This window comes from Gossypium hirsutum, chromosome D10 (assembly GCF_007990345.1).
Source record: "Gossypium hirsutum isolate 1008001.06 chromosome D10, Gossypium_hirsutum_v2.1, whole genome shotgun sequence".
Classification (NCBI taxonomy): Eukaryota; Viridiplantae; Streptophyta; class Magnoliopsida; order Malvales; family Malvaceae; genus Gossypium; species Gossypium hirsutum.
In genome coordinates, this window is record NC_053446.1 from 28817432 (window position 1) to 28831695 (window position 14264).

Below are 14264 nucleotides of genomic sequence, written 5' to 3' on the forward strand. Positions count from 1 at the left end.
TAACAATCAGACCATCATATTTTATATTTCATTCACATAAATCATGAATTTTAAGTTTTGAGTTAAATATAAATGTCTATCTATTTGTACTGCAGAAGCATAAGGAACCTTTCTCATGTTCTCTTTTTCTTTCGTTATCTTAGGATAGTCCTATAAAGATAGATGAAATCCTAATACGGAGGGTTAATTTCCCTTCTTCGAATCGACCATTGCATAATGCTCCAATATCTTGTCTATGTATGAAGCCTAAGATAGTATTATCACTTTCTTGTTTCAATCCCTTAAGATTCGAATGCCTAGAACAAAATTAGCTTATCCCATGTCCTTCATGGTAAACTCTTGCATTAACCACATTTTAACCGATGACAATGTTCCTACATCATTCCCAATGAGTAAAATGTCATCGACATAGAGAACAACAAAGACCACCTTTCAATCCCCTAAACATTTGTAAACACAAGGTTAATTTGTAACACCCTTCACCCGTCTCCATCACCGAATTAGTGTTACGAGATGCTACAACACTTAACAGGGCAGGAATATGCTATTTCAATTCAAAATTTACATTAAAATAATCATTAATAAATGAAAATTCAATAATCATGTTATTTATACAAAAAAATGGGCTTAAATCAAGCTTAAAAAGCTCTAAAATCAAACCAGAAACTATCAAGACTAATTTAGAACGTAACATAAAAGTAGGATAAACACATAAAATAGGGCTCACACAACCGTGTCGCCAAGTCATGTGACCAATTAAAGCCGTGTGGGGGGTTAGGGCACTCAACCATGTAGTCAACCGTGTGCAAGAGCTCAAACCATGAATTACAGAGTCAGACGGCCATGTCACCAGGTCGTGTAACTAACTGTGGTTGTGATGGACCTAATTGAAAAACTTTGCAAAGATTCACACGCCCATGTGAGAGATTATGATCATGTATGTCTAAACGGTCGTGTCACTTGCCCATGTGTGACACATGGTCGCATGGCAGCCCGTGTGTATCAAAATGTATCTTAAAATGCTAGTCATACATGTATTTGCTTACTTAGGCCACAAGCATACCATTAAACATTCATTCAATCAATTCAAAACATACCAAAAACATATCAAAACATGTCATTTTCGTAGTTCTAACCAATATGTCATAGGGCACCATCACAGTCAACATTCTAACCTAAAATTCAACTTTATTTCCTATCAAATTCAAGCTTAACAAAACTATGTAATGTAAAGTATCAAAATATCATAACTTCAATAACCAACTAACAACCATTTGCCAAGGCATATTCACCAATACATTTGTCATCAAAGAACCAATACACAAATCATTTTCATGACTTCAAAATAAATTATCCAACCATAATTATAAAAGTTCCAACCAAGCTATCATCTAACCATTCTTTCCTTAACAAACTACAAGTTATCAACATTTCATCTCATCCTATCATATATCGTACACCATCTACATTCAAGATTTCCATAATAAGCCATGAACAATTTCACTATTTAGCTATCAAGCATATATCATTTGTACAAGCACAAACATACATACTTTCTTGAATACATAAGTACATATATACTAAATACTCCTATTACATACCATAAAACCAAAATATAACGATTTCAAAGTCTACCAAAAGGTGGTTGGATAATGTGATCTTCTAGTTGATTCAATCGCCCAATTTTGCAACACGACAACTACAGGAAAACAGGAAAATAATAGATTAAGCTTCAATTGAACTTAGTAAGTTCATAGGTAGAAAAATGATATAACATACCTTAATGTCATAATTTAAATTTAACAACACAACTAACTAACATTTAATCTTATCATCATAATCGTATCAAGAGGTGAGTTCATCGCATAAAGCCATATAAACTTCCAAATTTGGCGAACCCAAACAGAAGGCCTGTAGATGTGAAGTTATCTGTTTAGCGTAGTGTAGTTTGCCCAATTGTAGTCTTTTGGCAAATGAGAGTTAGCGTAAAGTATCTGTCGTGTAAGTAATTAAATATTCTATCTCAAGTTGTTCTGCTAATTAAGAAAATATTATGGCAAGCGAAAAGTAAGCATAGTGTGAGTTACCGCCAAATGTATAGTACGTCTAGTTTGCTTGAACATTATGCTAATTGGGTTTTGTAATGTGGTCTAGTTAGGATTCAACTGAATTTACTTGTTAAACAATATTCTTACTGAATCCTCATTTATATTTCTCTCAAATTTTAAAGGTAATTTATTAGGACATTCTGGATACAATCGACACTTGTTAAGTTCCATTAAGGGCAAACCAGATATATATATGGTGAGAAGGGTTCGTTTAGGGGATGGTTTTATATTTCTTCAAATTTACTTTCTAGTTTTTCTTTTTAAACTTATATGTTTTCTTCCCCTTTATTAAGTTGGAAGTGAAGATTTTTGAATTACTCAAAGGTTGTTCCATCTCCTGGTAAGTCTAATAGCTCTGCATGTTAAGTTTTTGAAAAAATAAGGATAGTAAGAAGCATTTGAATAGTAAGTTGTGAGTAAGATACCTTGCATGAGGGTCGTCTATAATTGAGATGGTAGTCATTTGTTTGTAAATGAGTTTTAATGGTGGTTTCATATTCTTTAAGAAGTTGTTGCTGCTAGTTCGAGAGGGATGTTCTAGTTTTAGAACTCCTAAATGCAGTCTTGGTGAGTATCAAGTGAGTCTCTATCTTGGCTCTTACATGTAGACTATTCAAATTAAAATACATATAAAGAAAATATCTAGAACAATTGGTAAGTGTGTTTGAGAACTAATGCAAAGATCCTACATGCGAATGGTATTTTTTTTAGTAAGAAGTTAAATTGAAAGTCTGCCTATGATTATTTGATATGAGAGAGTAAGCATCAGTCAAGTATGTGAACAAATCTGGTAAATAGCTTCTGTGTATAACAATCCTTTTGATGCCTCTAGTAGGGCAGTTATAGTGCCAATCAGACTGGCAGATCACGATATGAAGATATATGTAAGACCATGTGGTAAAGATCCATGGTATTATATGATAAGTAAAACGTCACTAGTGAATTGGAGACTGGACTGGCAGATCACGACATGAAGAGGAATAAGTTCATGAGGGAGAAACCCATGGCACCTTCTGTGGAAGTCTACCGGGACAGTAAACACGTGATTCAGTAATTGGCTTTGTGGCATACTCTGTAAGTGCCTTTGTGGTACATTTTGTAAGTGCCCTTTGTGGTGTACTCTATAAGTGTTTTGTGGCATATTCTGTTAGTGCCTTTGTGGCATACTTTGCAACTGCCTTTGTGGTATATTCTATAAGTGTCTTTGTGGTGTATTATGTAAATGTCTTTGTGGTGTATTCAAGGGTGCCTACATGGTAGAATCTAGTTATCCGTCTTTGTGGTAAGATATGGGTAAGTCTAAGATCTGTTCGATAGATAATTCTACAATAAGGTTCTGATTCGTTTGAAGATAATTTGGTTCGGTTAGTCTTGTATTGGAGTTGAATGAGGTTCTTGAAGGAAAATATGTATTTGTATTTCTAAAGAGGGAATTCGCCATAATAGTCTGTCAATATAAGATATGGGTATTTTCATCTTTTTTAAAAGTAAAAGTGTTTGATGGTCTGATTTTGTCTATGCTATGAAGGGTTGGAATCTGAGTTATCTGGTATCTTCCATATACGAATAGTTTTATATCTCGTTCTAGGGATTATCTTCAATCTGAGTCATTGGACAATTTGGGCTTTCTTGTGTCATGAACCATAAACGCTTGAAATTCTTTTGTTTGATCTGGGGCATTTCATCATCAGTATGAGCATATTTTGGGTTTAAACCAAAATATGATCTAAGGAGAAGTTTGATAGTTATCGAACTCCGTAATTGAGTTTTCCAAGAGAGACCAAGCTATGATTGTGCCAGGGAAGTGGCGAGCTGGGATACTATGCATACAAAAAATATCTTAAAAGTATAATGTATAGTTCTCTACACCAAAAGAGTGTGTTTTAACAAACTATTGTGTTGTAATGTATTGTTTTTAAGAGTTAGATGTATTTTTGAACGTTTTCCTTATTTCCTTTGCTCAAAAAAATTTTATTAATACTATGAAAAATTTGAAAAAAGGATTATGCACAGATGCTTTTAAAATGTATGTTAAGTGTTCATTTGTGGTAACATCCAATATCTGAATTCAGTGATTTGGGTCGGGTAGAGGTGTTACACTATAACTCTATTATAGCATTTCTACTTGAGCAGTGCAAATCTATGATCGCCTCTAGCTCTAACTCGCCTTTCACATTAAATAGCTCATACTTAAAGGGGTCCAATGATGCTAGATATTTACATTTCAAGCTCGAAATTCTTCCCTGACTTGAACCCTCAACTTTCCTCCTAATTTTTTACCATAGCTCACGCAAGGTACGATTGAAAGCCAAGCCCATAAACTAGGCTCCTACAAATATGAACTTGTTTATGTCTCAGTATTGAATAATTCAATAGTTTAATAGAGAAAAAGAACGAGGGAGGGAAGGCGTGCTTGAAAACGCATTTCAACAAATGAGTTTTCATTGAATAATTATAATGAATGGGTCTTCTATGCTTGAAAACGTATTTCAAAAAAATCAATTTCAGCAGACGCGTGCTTGAAAGGATCTTCAAAGTACTTGAAAATGTACCCGGGATTCCCAGGGGCAAGGCACCTTGGCAGGCTTTGGGTGGTGGTGGACAAAAAGCGCATCTAGCTGGGCAAGCTTTCCTGCTGACATGTTAGGGAAAACACATCTAGTTGGACATGCTTTCCACTGAATACAAAGAACAAATGTCTAGCTAGGCACGCTTTCCCTGACATGTCAGTAGGAAAGCTCGCTCAGTTCAACACACATTCTATCTACCATCATTCAAAGCCTGCCAATGTGCCTTAAGCCCGGTAATCCCAAGTAAGATTTGAGGCACCTCTTTCAAATATTTGACGAAAATGTCTCTTCTATGACACGTTTTCAACCATGGGTTATTTTTTTCTTTTCAATCTCACCCATCCCCCGCGCCTATAAAAGGGGGGATCTCCCTCCATACTCCATCATCCCTAAACCCATCATCTCTCTTAGCCATCATCCCTCCACTTTACAATGTTTCTCTCTTGGTTTTCTTCTCCACTCAGTGTTCAAAACTTTTGCCTATAATATTTATTCTTGTTTAAGGTATTCTTGAGTCGTCAGTGATGCGATATCGCTTTGAGACACACACGTTTCATATATCATGTTGAGATGGGACCATTACCTTAGAAACCTATCCTATGGAAATTGGGTTCCACGGTGATGGTACTTTATACAGTCCCGGGTGGAAGTCTACATAGAGGTCTCGGTCGACGGCTATCATGAATCATAGTATTACTGGAAAGCCAGTTGACGGTCGTTATGTAGTCACGAGCTCAAAATTTTTGGATATCCGGAGATGTTGCCTTATAAATATCATATAGAAGTTTGAGGGCATAATCATAGGGGAAACTTCCTGCTATATTCGACATATTTTTTCTCCATTTCCACGCAGTTGGTATCTTTAATCTTCCTTCTTATCTAAAGGTCGGCACCACCATGGACACAAGAAGACTCTCAGGCGGGCAGCGACTATTTTGGTAAAGTAAAAATGATGTTCCTTTTGGGGCAAAAACTATTGTCATTATTAAACAACCCATTAATAACTACAACCGCTGTCGTGCCAACTCGAGTTTGACCTCAACTCTGCCGAAACATCTACTCTTTGCCTGAGAGTCCTCTTGTGTCCACCTCGGTGTCAGCCTTCGGATAAGAATGAAAGGTTAAAGATATTGACTGCCTAGAAATAGAGAAAACAATTGCGTTGATTACACCGGAAAACCCTTCATTTTTTCCTATGATTATGACCTTAATCTTATGTATGATATATATATAAGGCATCATTTGCGGGTGTCCAAAAAGCTTAAACTCGTGACTGCATAACGATCGTCAACTAACCCTCAGTTATACTCAATCTCGCAACCACATACGGCCGTCGACTAGGACTCCATTTAAAATTCAACCCGTGACCGTATCAAACACTGTCACCCTGGAACCCGACTTCCATAGGATGGGTTTCTAAGGTAATGGTTCTATCCCGTCATAACATATGAAATGTATGTGTTCTAAGATGCGTTATCGCATCCCCAGCCCCTCAAATCTACCTATAAACTTTTATGGTTTCACCCTCATAACCCTAAACAATAAAAACCCTAACCTTAATAACTAACCCTAACCCTAAAACCCTTAAAAAATCGATGGCCGAGGAGAGAGTGTGTGAAAGTGTGTCTAGTTGGGCGCGCTTTCTACACAGGTGGCGAGAAAGCATGCTCAACTTTGACACACTCTCTCCAAAATCAACATATTTCCTTAAATTTATTTTAAAATATGACTTATTTGACCAATTAAAAAATCGACATATTTAGACAATTTAGTCAGGAAAAAGTTACCAAAAAAGTAAACAAGAAAAGAGAAAGAAGAAAGAGAAAATATTATTAAAATTGAAATTATAAATTAGGTAAATATAATTTTTGTATTTATCTATATAGAAAGAAAAATTAAAATTATATTATTGCTTTTATGGATATGGAGAGGAGAATGTGGGGGAGTTGGAGGAGTTAAAAATAATTTATAGTAGAGGATAAAAGTAAATCTTACAATTGGAATAGTAAAAGTTTATATAACTTATTAATTAGTTAAAAATATATATTTTATTATAAATATCATTATCTTTAATATAATAGCTAATTGAAAATATATATTATATTATATTATAATTTTAGAAAATGACATACATCTAAGTTATCAATTATATGTTTTAAAAATTATTGGGTGTAAAAAGCTTTCAAACTTTTTCAACAAAAAGCAATTAAGATTTTTTTTTTTTTTGCACTCAATTGGGTACTTGAATTTTCAAAATACATCAAAAAGACCCTCAAACTTTTTCAAAAAAAGCAATTAAGCCCTTGCTTTTTTTACACTCAATTGGGTAGTTAAACTTTCAAAGTGCATCAAAAAGACCCTCAAAATTTTCAAAAATACCAATTAAGCCCTTGCTTTTTTTGCACTCAATTGGGTGCTTGAACCATCCCTAATTTTTTCAATTAAAGTCACCACGTCTCATAACCATAGCGTGACATATGGCAAAAAATGGTAAAAAAAATATAAATCAATAAAAGTTATAAAAATTATTAAATTTTAATAAAAAAATATAAAATATTTAAATTTTATTAAAAATTAGAAAAAAAATTAGAAAAATCCTAAAAATATAAAATATATAGAAATATAGAAAACTAGAAAAAAAATTATAAAATTTTATAAAGTCGTAAGAAATTATAAATAATGTAAAGAAATATAAAATTTATAAAAAATTATCGTACCAAAATAAGCATTTTATAATTTTTCTATAATTTTTCTATAACTTTTATTGATTTTTATTTTTTATCATTTTTCGCCATGTCATGCTGTGTTGCAAAACATGATGACTTTAACTGAAAAAAAATTGGGAGTCGTTAACTTTAATGGTCAACGGTTAAAGTTAATGGTTAAAGAGATTTCATATGCATTTTACAATTTTTTATAATTTCTTTTTACGATTTTTATAAATTTTTTTCTAATTGTTAATAAATTTTAAATTCTTTTTATTAAAATTAATAATTTTTATAACTTTTCTTGATTTTTATTTTTTATAATTTTTTGTCACATATCACGCCGTGGTTGTGACACGAGATGGCTTTAACTAAAAAAAACTAGGAGCAGTTAACTTTAATGATCAACTATTAAAGTTAAAAATCAAATGGACCTTTTGATGCACTTTGATAGTTCAAGTACTCAATTAAGTGAAAAAAATCAAGGGCTTAATTGTTTTTTTTTTAAAAATGCTTGAGGGTCCTTTTTATGCATTTGAAAGCTCAAGTACTCAATTGAGTTCAAAAAAAAGTAAGAGCTTAATTTATTTTATTTTTTTGAAAAAATTTGAGAGTCCTTTTGAGGCATTTTGAAAGTTCAAGTACCCAATTAAGCATAAAAAAAATAAGAGTTCAATTACTTGTTTTAAAAAAATTTTAGGACTTTTTACACTCTTAAGCCAAAATTATTGTATGAAATTATTAATAAAAGGTGATTATAAAATATTAAATATTCGTATATTAAGTAATACACGTGTAAATACAAATAAAAAATTTAATAATATATTATATATTACTATAATATTAAATAATTTAAATATTATAATAATATAAATATTAATATTATATAAAAATTATTAAATGAATTTAACATGTAATAATTAAATAATATCACGTGATATAAAATCAATATATTCTATATAATATAAAGGGTTATTAAATATATATGGGAAAAATATCAAAATTAAACATAAACTTTGATACAATTTACAATATTATATATCAATTTTAATTTGGTTCATTTGTACACAATAAAATTTAATTGTGGTTCAATTTTCACATTTCACTAACCCCATCATCTATGTGGTAAAATTTTTCATTAACTCGTGTAAATTATAGACATGACATTTTATTAGGTTTAAAAAACAAGAAAATAAGCTTAATTTATTTTCACCTGAATTAAAAAATATCATATCAGCATTTTGCATCACATAGATAATAGGAGAATTAGTTAAATGTGAAATTTAAACCAAAATTGAAGTCTAATGTATGCAAATTACATGAAAGCTCATGTATAAACACTACCAAGCGACTAAAACATAGGGAACCTCTCTTCACCAAATTCATAAAGGTTTTCATACGATGTGCGGCTACTTTGTTCTCTAAGCAGTAAACATTGAAAATTTAAAGCAGTAACAACATAGGTTTTAAACCTACACACGTATTAAGTGCACTCAACCATTTTATTTTCCTACCTCAAAGATCCCCCGTACCTCTTGGGAGCGGAATAACAAAAATATACCATACCCTCTTTATATCTGCTCCAAAATAACCTCGGCACCAGAAACCTTGAAGTCAGATGGCGCACCCTCCACATTCAGAACTTTCACCTTTCCATCGACCACGTAGGCTGACCATCTACACAAAACCAACCATAATCTTACCATTATTTGTTTCCTTAGCATAGAGCATCGTTCGTTGTCTTCAAGAATATGTAAAACAAGTAAATTCTAAAACAAGGCACCGACTGGGACAGATCGGTAGATTAAATCGGTCCAAGACCTCTCAAGTTTATATGAGGAGCGGAGATGAATGTCAAAGGTGTTTCTTTGATCTATATGAAATTCTGATAATAAATGCATAGTTCTAGAAGTACCTTTCAGAGCGAGGCCCAAGCAAAGCAGCAGAGAGATCTTTTCCCAATTCAAGGCTCTGGTGGAAGCTCCCATCAAAGTCCCCATAAAATTCAATCTATAAAGAGACTTTAGATGATTAAGAGATGGATAAAAAATAATGCACTTCAATAGAGAAAAGGGAAGGGAAAAACAAAAACAGAACAAATAGCTTCGAGTTCAGATTGTATTAATCTCAGTTTAAATTTTTACAAATGCCAAAGATCTTACAAAGTGATTACAAGCCCTCAGATAAAAAATTAATGATGCGACAGACTTTCTATCTTCCTAATCACTACATCTCCACTGAACCATACGTAATAATTAGGAATATGAGAACAATGATAAATCCAAATTGCAAAACAATAATATTAAACTCGTCAACAATCAACAAGACAGCATAAGAAAGAATTCGTACAATGCACAAGTAACACTACACATCATTAACATGGAATGACTTACCACATCTTTGGCTTGCAGTTTGTCTGCCCAGGCATTCATAACATAAGGATCATTAACAGCAACACAAATGACTGAATCAATTCCTTTAGCCTTGAACTTATCAATGTTCTTCTTGTAACTAGGCACATGCTGTTGTGAACAAACACCTGTGTATGCTCCCTATACACAATCCCAAATACAATGTAAATCCAAGTTTCATCAAATTTCCATTCTAAACCATAAAATCAGAAATAGCAAACTGATAGGTCCACACTCCACTTTATTTTGTTCTTCTTCTTTCCTAAACCAGGTTCTTTGAAATACGAAAATCATGCACCCTATGTTACCTAGACTTTTATGTTTTGGACGCCTATGCCAGACACATATTTGGGCAAAAATATCAGATTACAATCATCCAAATATATGAAAACACTTAAAAAGAAAATTGGGGTATACTCGTGTTCGGCACATACTTTCGTATCTGACACTCCCACTTCCGGGTAACATAGCAAGTGAACCAATTGCAAGGATACATCTACATTCTTCTTTAGATACTGCTAAATTGCTTTTTATTAAACTATTTAGTAAAATCTTCCACATCGGAAAAGCTTTGAAAAGTTCCATTCTCTTAACATAAACTAATTACTCCACTACCAATTTCAGCATTATAAGAACTGAGAATCATCACATCATAGATATCTAAATCATGCATATAGTACCTCATATACGGAGCAATCCTCCAGAATTCATTAATATACAAATTTAAGCTCAGATTTTCCAAACACAATCTCAAAAAATCAAATTCCATCTCTCAATTTCCACATATATAGAGCAAGTCAAATTGGGAGGGGGGGGGAGAGAGACTTACAGGTAGTCCAAAGATGACAACTTTCTTGCCCTGAAATGAAATTTTCTAAAACAAAATTAATACATACTGAATTAAATAATATTGAAAGAGAAACTATACAACGAAACCTTGAAGATATCATTGACAGAAGTAGTGGAGAAATTGGAGGTAACGCCTTCATCCCAGCTTCGAGCTTTCTGGAGACTAACTTGGGATGCGGCAGACAGGATGTCAGTCCCCACAGCAACAGAGGCATAGCTTCTCCTTGACGCTTCCGTTAGAAGACTTGACTTGATAACGGATGAGGTTGCTCGCCTAAGAATTGTTGACGCCATTGGCTTAGGATGCAGCTGTTGGTATGTGATTCTTTGTCTCAGTCTCTGCTTTGCTTCCGCTTGTTTCTTTCACAGGTTTTGGGAATCTTGCTGGTGGAACAAATGTGCTGGGCCTGACTGGCTTTAACGATTTTTGGACTAAGTTTTGGTATTCACAGCAAAAACTAGTCCTTTACTATTGGTCTACAGAAAAATGATTTTTTTTAAAATATATTGATATTTGGGAATGTCTAATACATTTTTTAAACTACTTTTTTTTTATCTTTACTATTGTATTTAATAATTAAATTTATTAAATTAATTTATATTTTAAAGTTTTCATAAATAATATAATTAAGAGATTAAAACATGATAATTGACAAATTAAATTTTCAAAAAATGATAATTAGAATGAATATACTATTATTTAAAATTTACAGAAATAGTAATTTATACTATGTATCAATTAAAATATTAAAATAATTTACATTTATTTTCTGAATAATATGATAAAGAGCTTCAAACATATTATTTCATAAAAAGAAATGTCAAAACTCTTAAGTAATATTATTAAAAATAATAAGATAATATAAAAAGATATGATTATCTTTATTTTATTTAGTAATAAGATAGAATGGAAGCTAATTACATAAAAAAATTCATTTTATTCTTCCAGCTCATTTGTTTTTAACATGTACAAATTGATTAACATGATTGTCAACTATACTTTTGTAATTGAACATTGTTGGGCCTTCAATTTTAAAAATGATTTTCTTCTCCTTACATTACTAAGTATATCAATTAGCTTAACTAATAATTAATCAAATATAAGAATAAATCAAGATGTGTTTGGATGTATTATTAAATTCATTTTTTATTTGCGTCAACCTAATATATTAAAAAAACCTTTCTTTAATATTAAATTATATATCTTTTTTCCTATTAGTGTCATCTATCATATTGTTAACTATGACTCATATTTTAGTCAAATTTAAGAAATAATCTTCTAGTTAAATTCTGTTTATTTGTTTCAATTAAACTTTGATTAGCCTAGATTATTTTATTATTATTTGACTTACGAATTTAGCCTGTAAATAGGCTTTTTTACAACATTAGAAAATACACCCATTAGAGATTAGAACTCATAACACATTTAGAGAATTTTGTGTTTATGTTTTGAGTGTTCTTTGTTTTTAGGTTTTCGAGGTTTAGTTTTTATCTCCATCTTTTGTACTCTTCATTCTTTTGCCATTATAGTAAAATTATTTTTCCCGTGGTTTTTTATCCTCTTTGGAGATGCTTTTCCACGTTAAATTTATGTGTTCAATTTCTCAATTTATTCCGCTATTTTTTTCTTGTTGCTTAATCAGGTCGATTCCAAACAAGTGGTATCAGAGTTAGTTCAATTTTTATATATCAGCCAATTCAAATATTGTAGCAACAAGGTTTGAAATTGAAAAGTTCAATGGTGTGACAAATTGCAAACTGTGGCAAGTTCGGATGATGGCAATTCTAGTTCAAACTGGCTTGAAGAAGGTTGTTATCGGGAAAAAGCTTGAGAATTTAAATCAAACAGAATGGGAAGAGCTTGATGAAAAGGCTTTGTCTGCAATCCAGTTGTGCCTCACGAATACGGTATTGTAGGAGATATTGATGGAGAAAACCTCATCTGCCTTGTGGAAAATGTTAGAAACTCTTTATGCGACTAAGTCTCTAGCTAACCGTTTAATGTTGAAACAACGTCTATTTACGTTTAGCATAAACGAAGGTGAGCTTCTTAGAGATCATATCAGTCAATTCATTACTCTTTTAAATGATTTAAAAAACGTTGAGGTTTAGATTGACGATAAAGATCAAGCTATGTTATTATTGTGCTCTTTACCCCTTTCATACAAGTCTTTCAATGAGACCCTGATTTATGGCAGAGACAAACTCTCGTTCGAATATGTGAAGGGTTATTTGTTGAGTAGAGACACACTCGACAATAAGTTTGGTTTGGATAGCAAGGCAGATAGGCAAGCTTCCGTTTTGGTAGCATCAAAGAAGCGAGACAAAAGGTGTCGCTATTGTAAAAAGTTAGGTCACGTCAAAGCATATTGTTATAAACTGTGAAATAAAAGAGCTACTGAGGTAATGAGGAAGATGTAGCTGGTGTTAATTTGGCCGAAGAAAGCGGTGATGATTTCTTGTTAGTGTCAATGAACGATAACTTCAAGCTTACGTTTGAGTGGATCCTAGATTCGGGATGTTCTTTCCTCATGTGTCCCAATAGAGAATGGTTCTCCACATACAGTTTGGTTGAAGGTGGAGTTGTGCGCATCGAAAACGATTCATCCAGAAAGGTAATTGATATTGGTACTGTTAAAATTAGGACGCACGATGGGACGATTAGGACACTCTCAAATGTCAAGTATGTACTTGATTTACGAAAGAATCTCATCTTCTTGAGTATTTTAAACTTGAAAAGATGCAGAATCAACATCGAGTCGAGTGATATTAAGGTATCTCGTAGAGCTCTCGTTTTGTTAAAAGGTAAAATGACCAACAATTTTTATATTCTGGAAGATTCTACAGTGACCGGTGAAATCGGACATCCCTCACTCGTTATGGAGTCGAAGTTAACTAGTTTGGAGCGGAGGCAACTTGGTCATATGAGGGAAAAATGTATGATCGTTTCATTGAAGAGAGGCTCTATTTTGGATGCAGGTTTTGAAAAGTTAGAGAACTATGTTCATGAAAATCAGACCCGAGTTAATTTTGATTTGGCAGTGTACAAGTCAAAGGCTAGAAGTCTTCCAGTTTTTAAGCATAGATTCGACTTAGTTAATTCCTTACATAGTTTAAGATAGGCTCGTGGCGAGCTTTGACAAAAATGGCGTTGTGGAAATATGAGTCAAGTTGGAGATTTGTTAAGTATGATTCATATTTCAGTCAAATTTAAGAAATAATCTTCTAGTTAAAATCTGTTTATTTGTTTCAATAAAACTTTGATTAGTCTAGATTATTTTATTATTATTTGACCTATGAGTTTAGCCTATAAATAGGGTCTTTTACAATATTAAAAAGTACACCCATTAGAGATTAGAACTCATAACACATTTAGAGAATTTTGTGTTTACGTTTTGAGGGTTCTTTGTTTTCGGGTTTTCAGGGTTTAGGTTTTATCTCCATCTTTTGTACTCTTCGTTCTTTTTCCATTATAGTAAAATTATCTTTGCTCGTGATTTTTTATCCTCTTTGGAGGTGTTTTTTCACGTTAAATTTGTGTGCTCAATTTCTCAATTAATGAAATTATGAAAGAAATTTGATTCATTTTGTTAGTTATTGATTATTAGTTGATAAAAATTA

General features: G+C 32.4%; 1 protein-coding gene across 1 annotated transcript; it reads right to left on the reverse strand.

Moving 5' to 3' along the window:
* Positions 1 to 8755: 8755 nt before the first annotated feature.
* Positions 8756 to 11124, reverse strand: LOC107914825 (peroxiredoxin-2F, mitochondrial). Its single transcript, XM_016843866.2, has 5 exons — positions 10731 to 11124; positions 10624 to 10653; positions 9777 to 9935; positions 9299 to 9393; positions 8756 to 9060 (listed from the first exon to the last, which is right to left on the reverse strand). Exons 1-5 carry the CDS (start codon positions 10935 to 10937, stop codon positions 8955 to 8957), a joined length of 597 nt encoding a protein of 198 aa, XP_016699355.1. The 5' UTR covers positions 10938 to 11124; the 3' UTR covers positions 8756 to 8954.
* Positions 11125 to 14264: the final 3140 nt, after the last annotated feature.

Bases quoted from the DNA above. Each gene is read 5' to 3' on its own strand.
- LOC107914825 (XM_016843866.2), bottom strand. From the start codon at position 10,937: ATGGCGTCAACAATTCTTAGGCGAGCAACCTCATCCGTTATCAAGTCA. The intron at 9,394-9,776 runs GTAAGTCATTCC...GTCTCTTTATAG, and splicing joins AACTGCAAGCCAAAGATGTG to ATTGAATTTTATGGGGACTT. The intron at 9,061-9,298 runs GTACTTCTAGAA...GGTTTTGTGTAG, and splicing joins CTTGGGCCTCGCTCTGAAAG to ATGGTCAGCCTACGTGGTCG.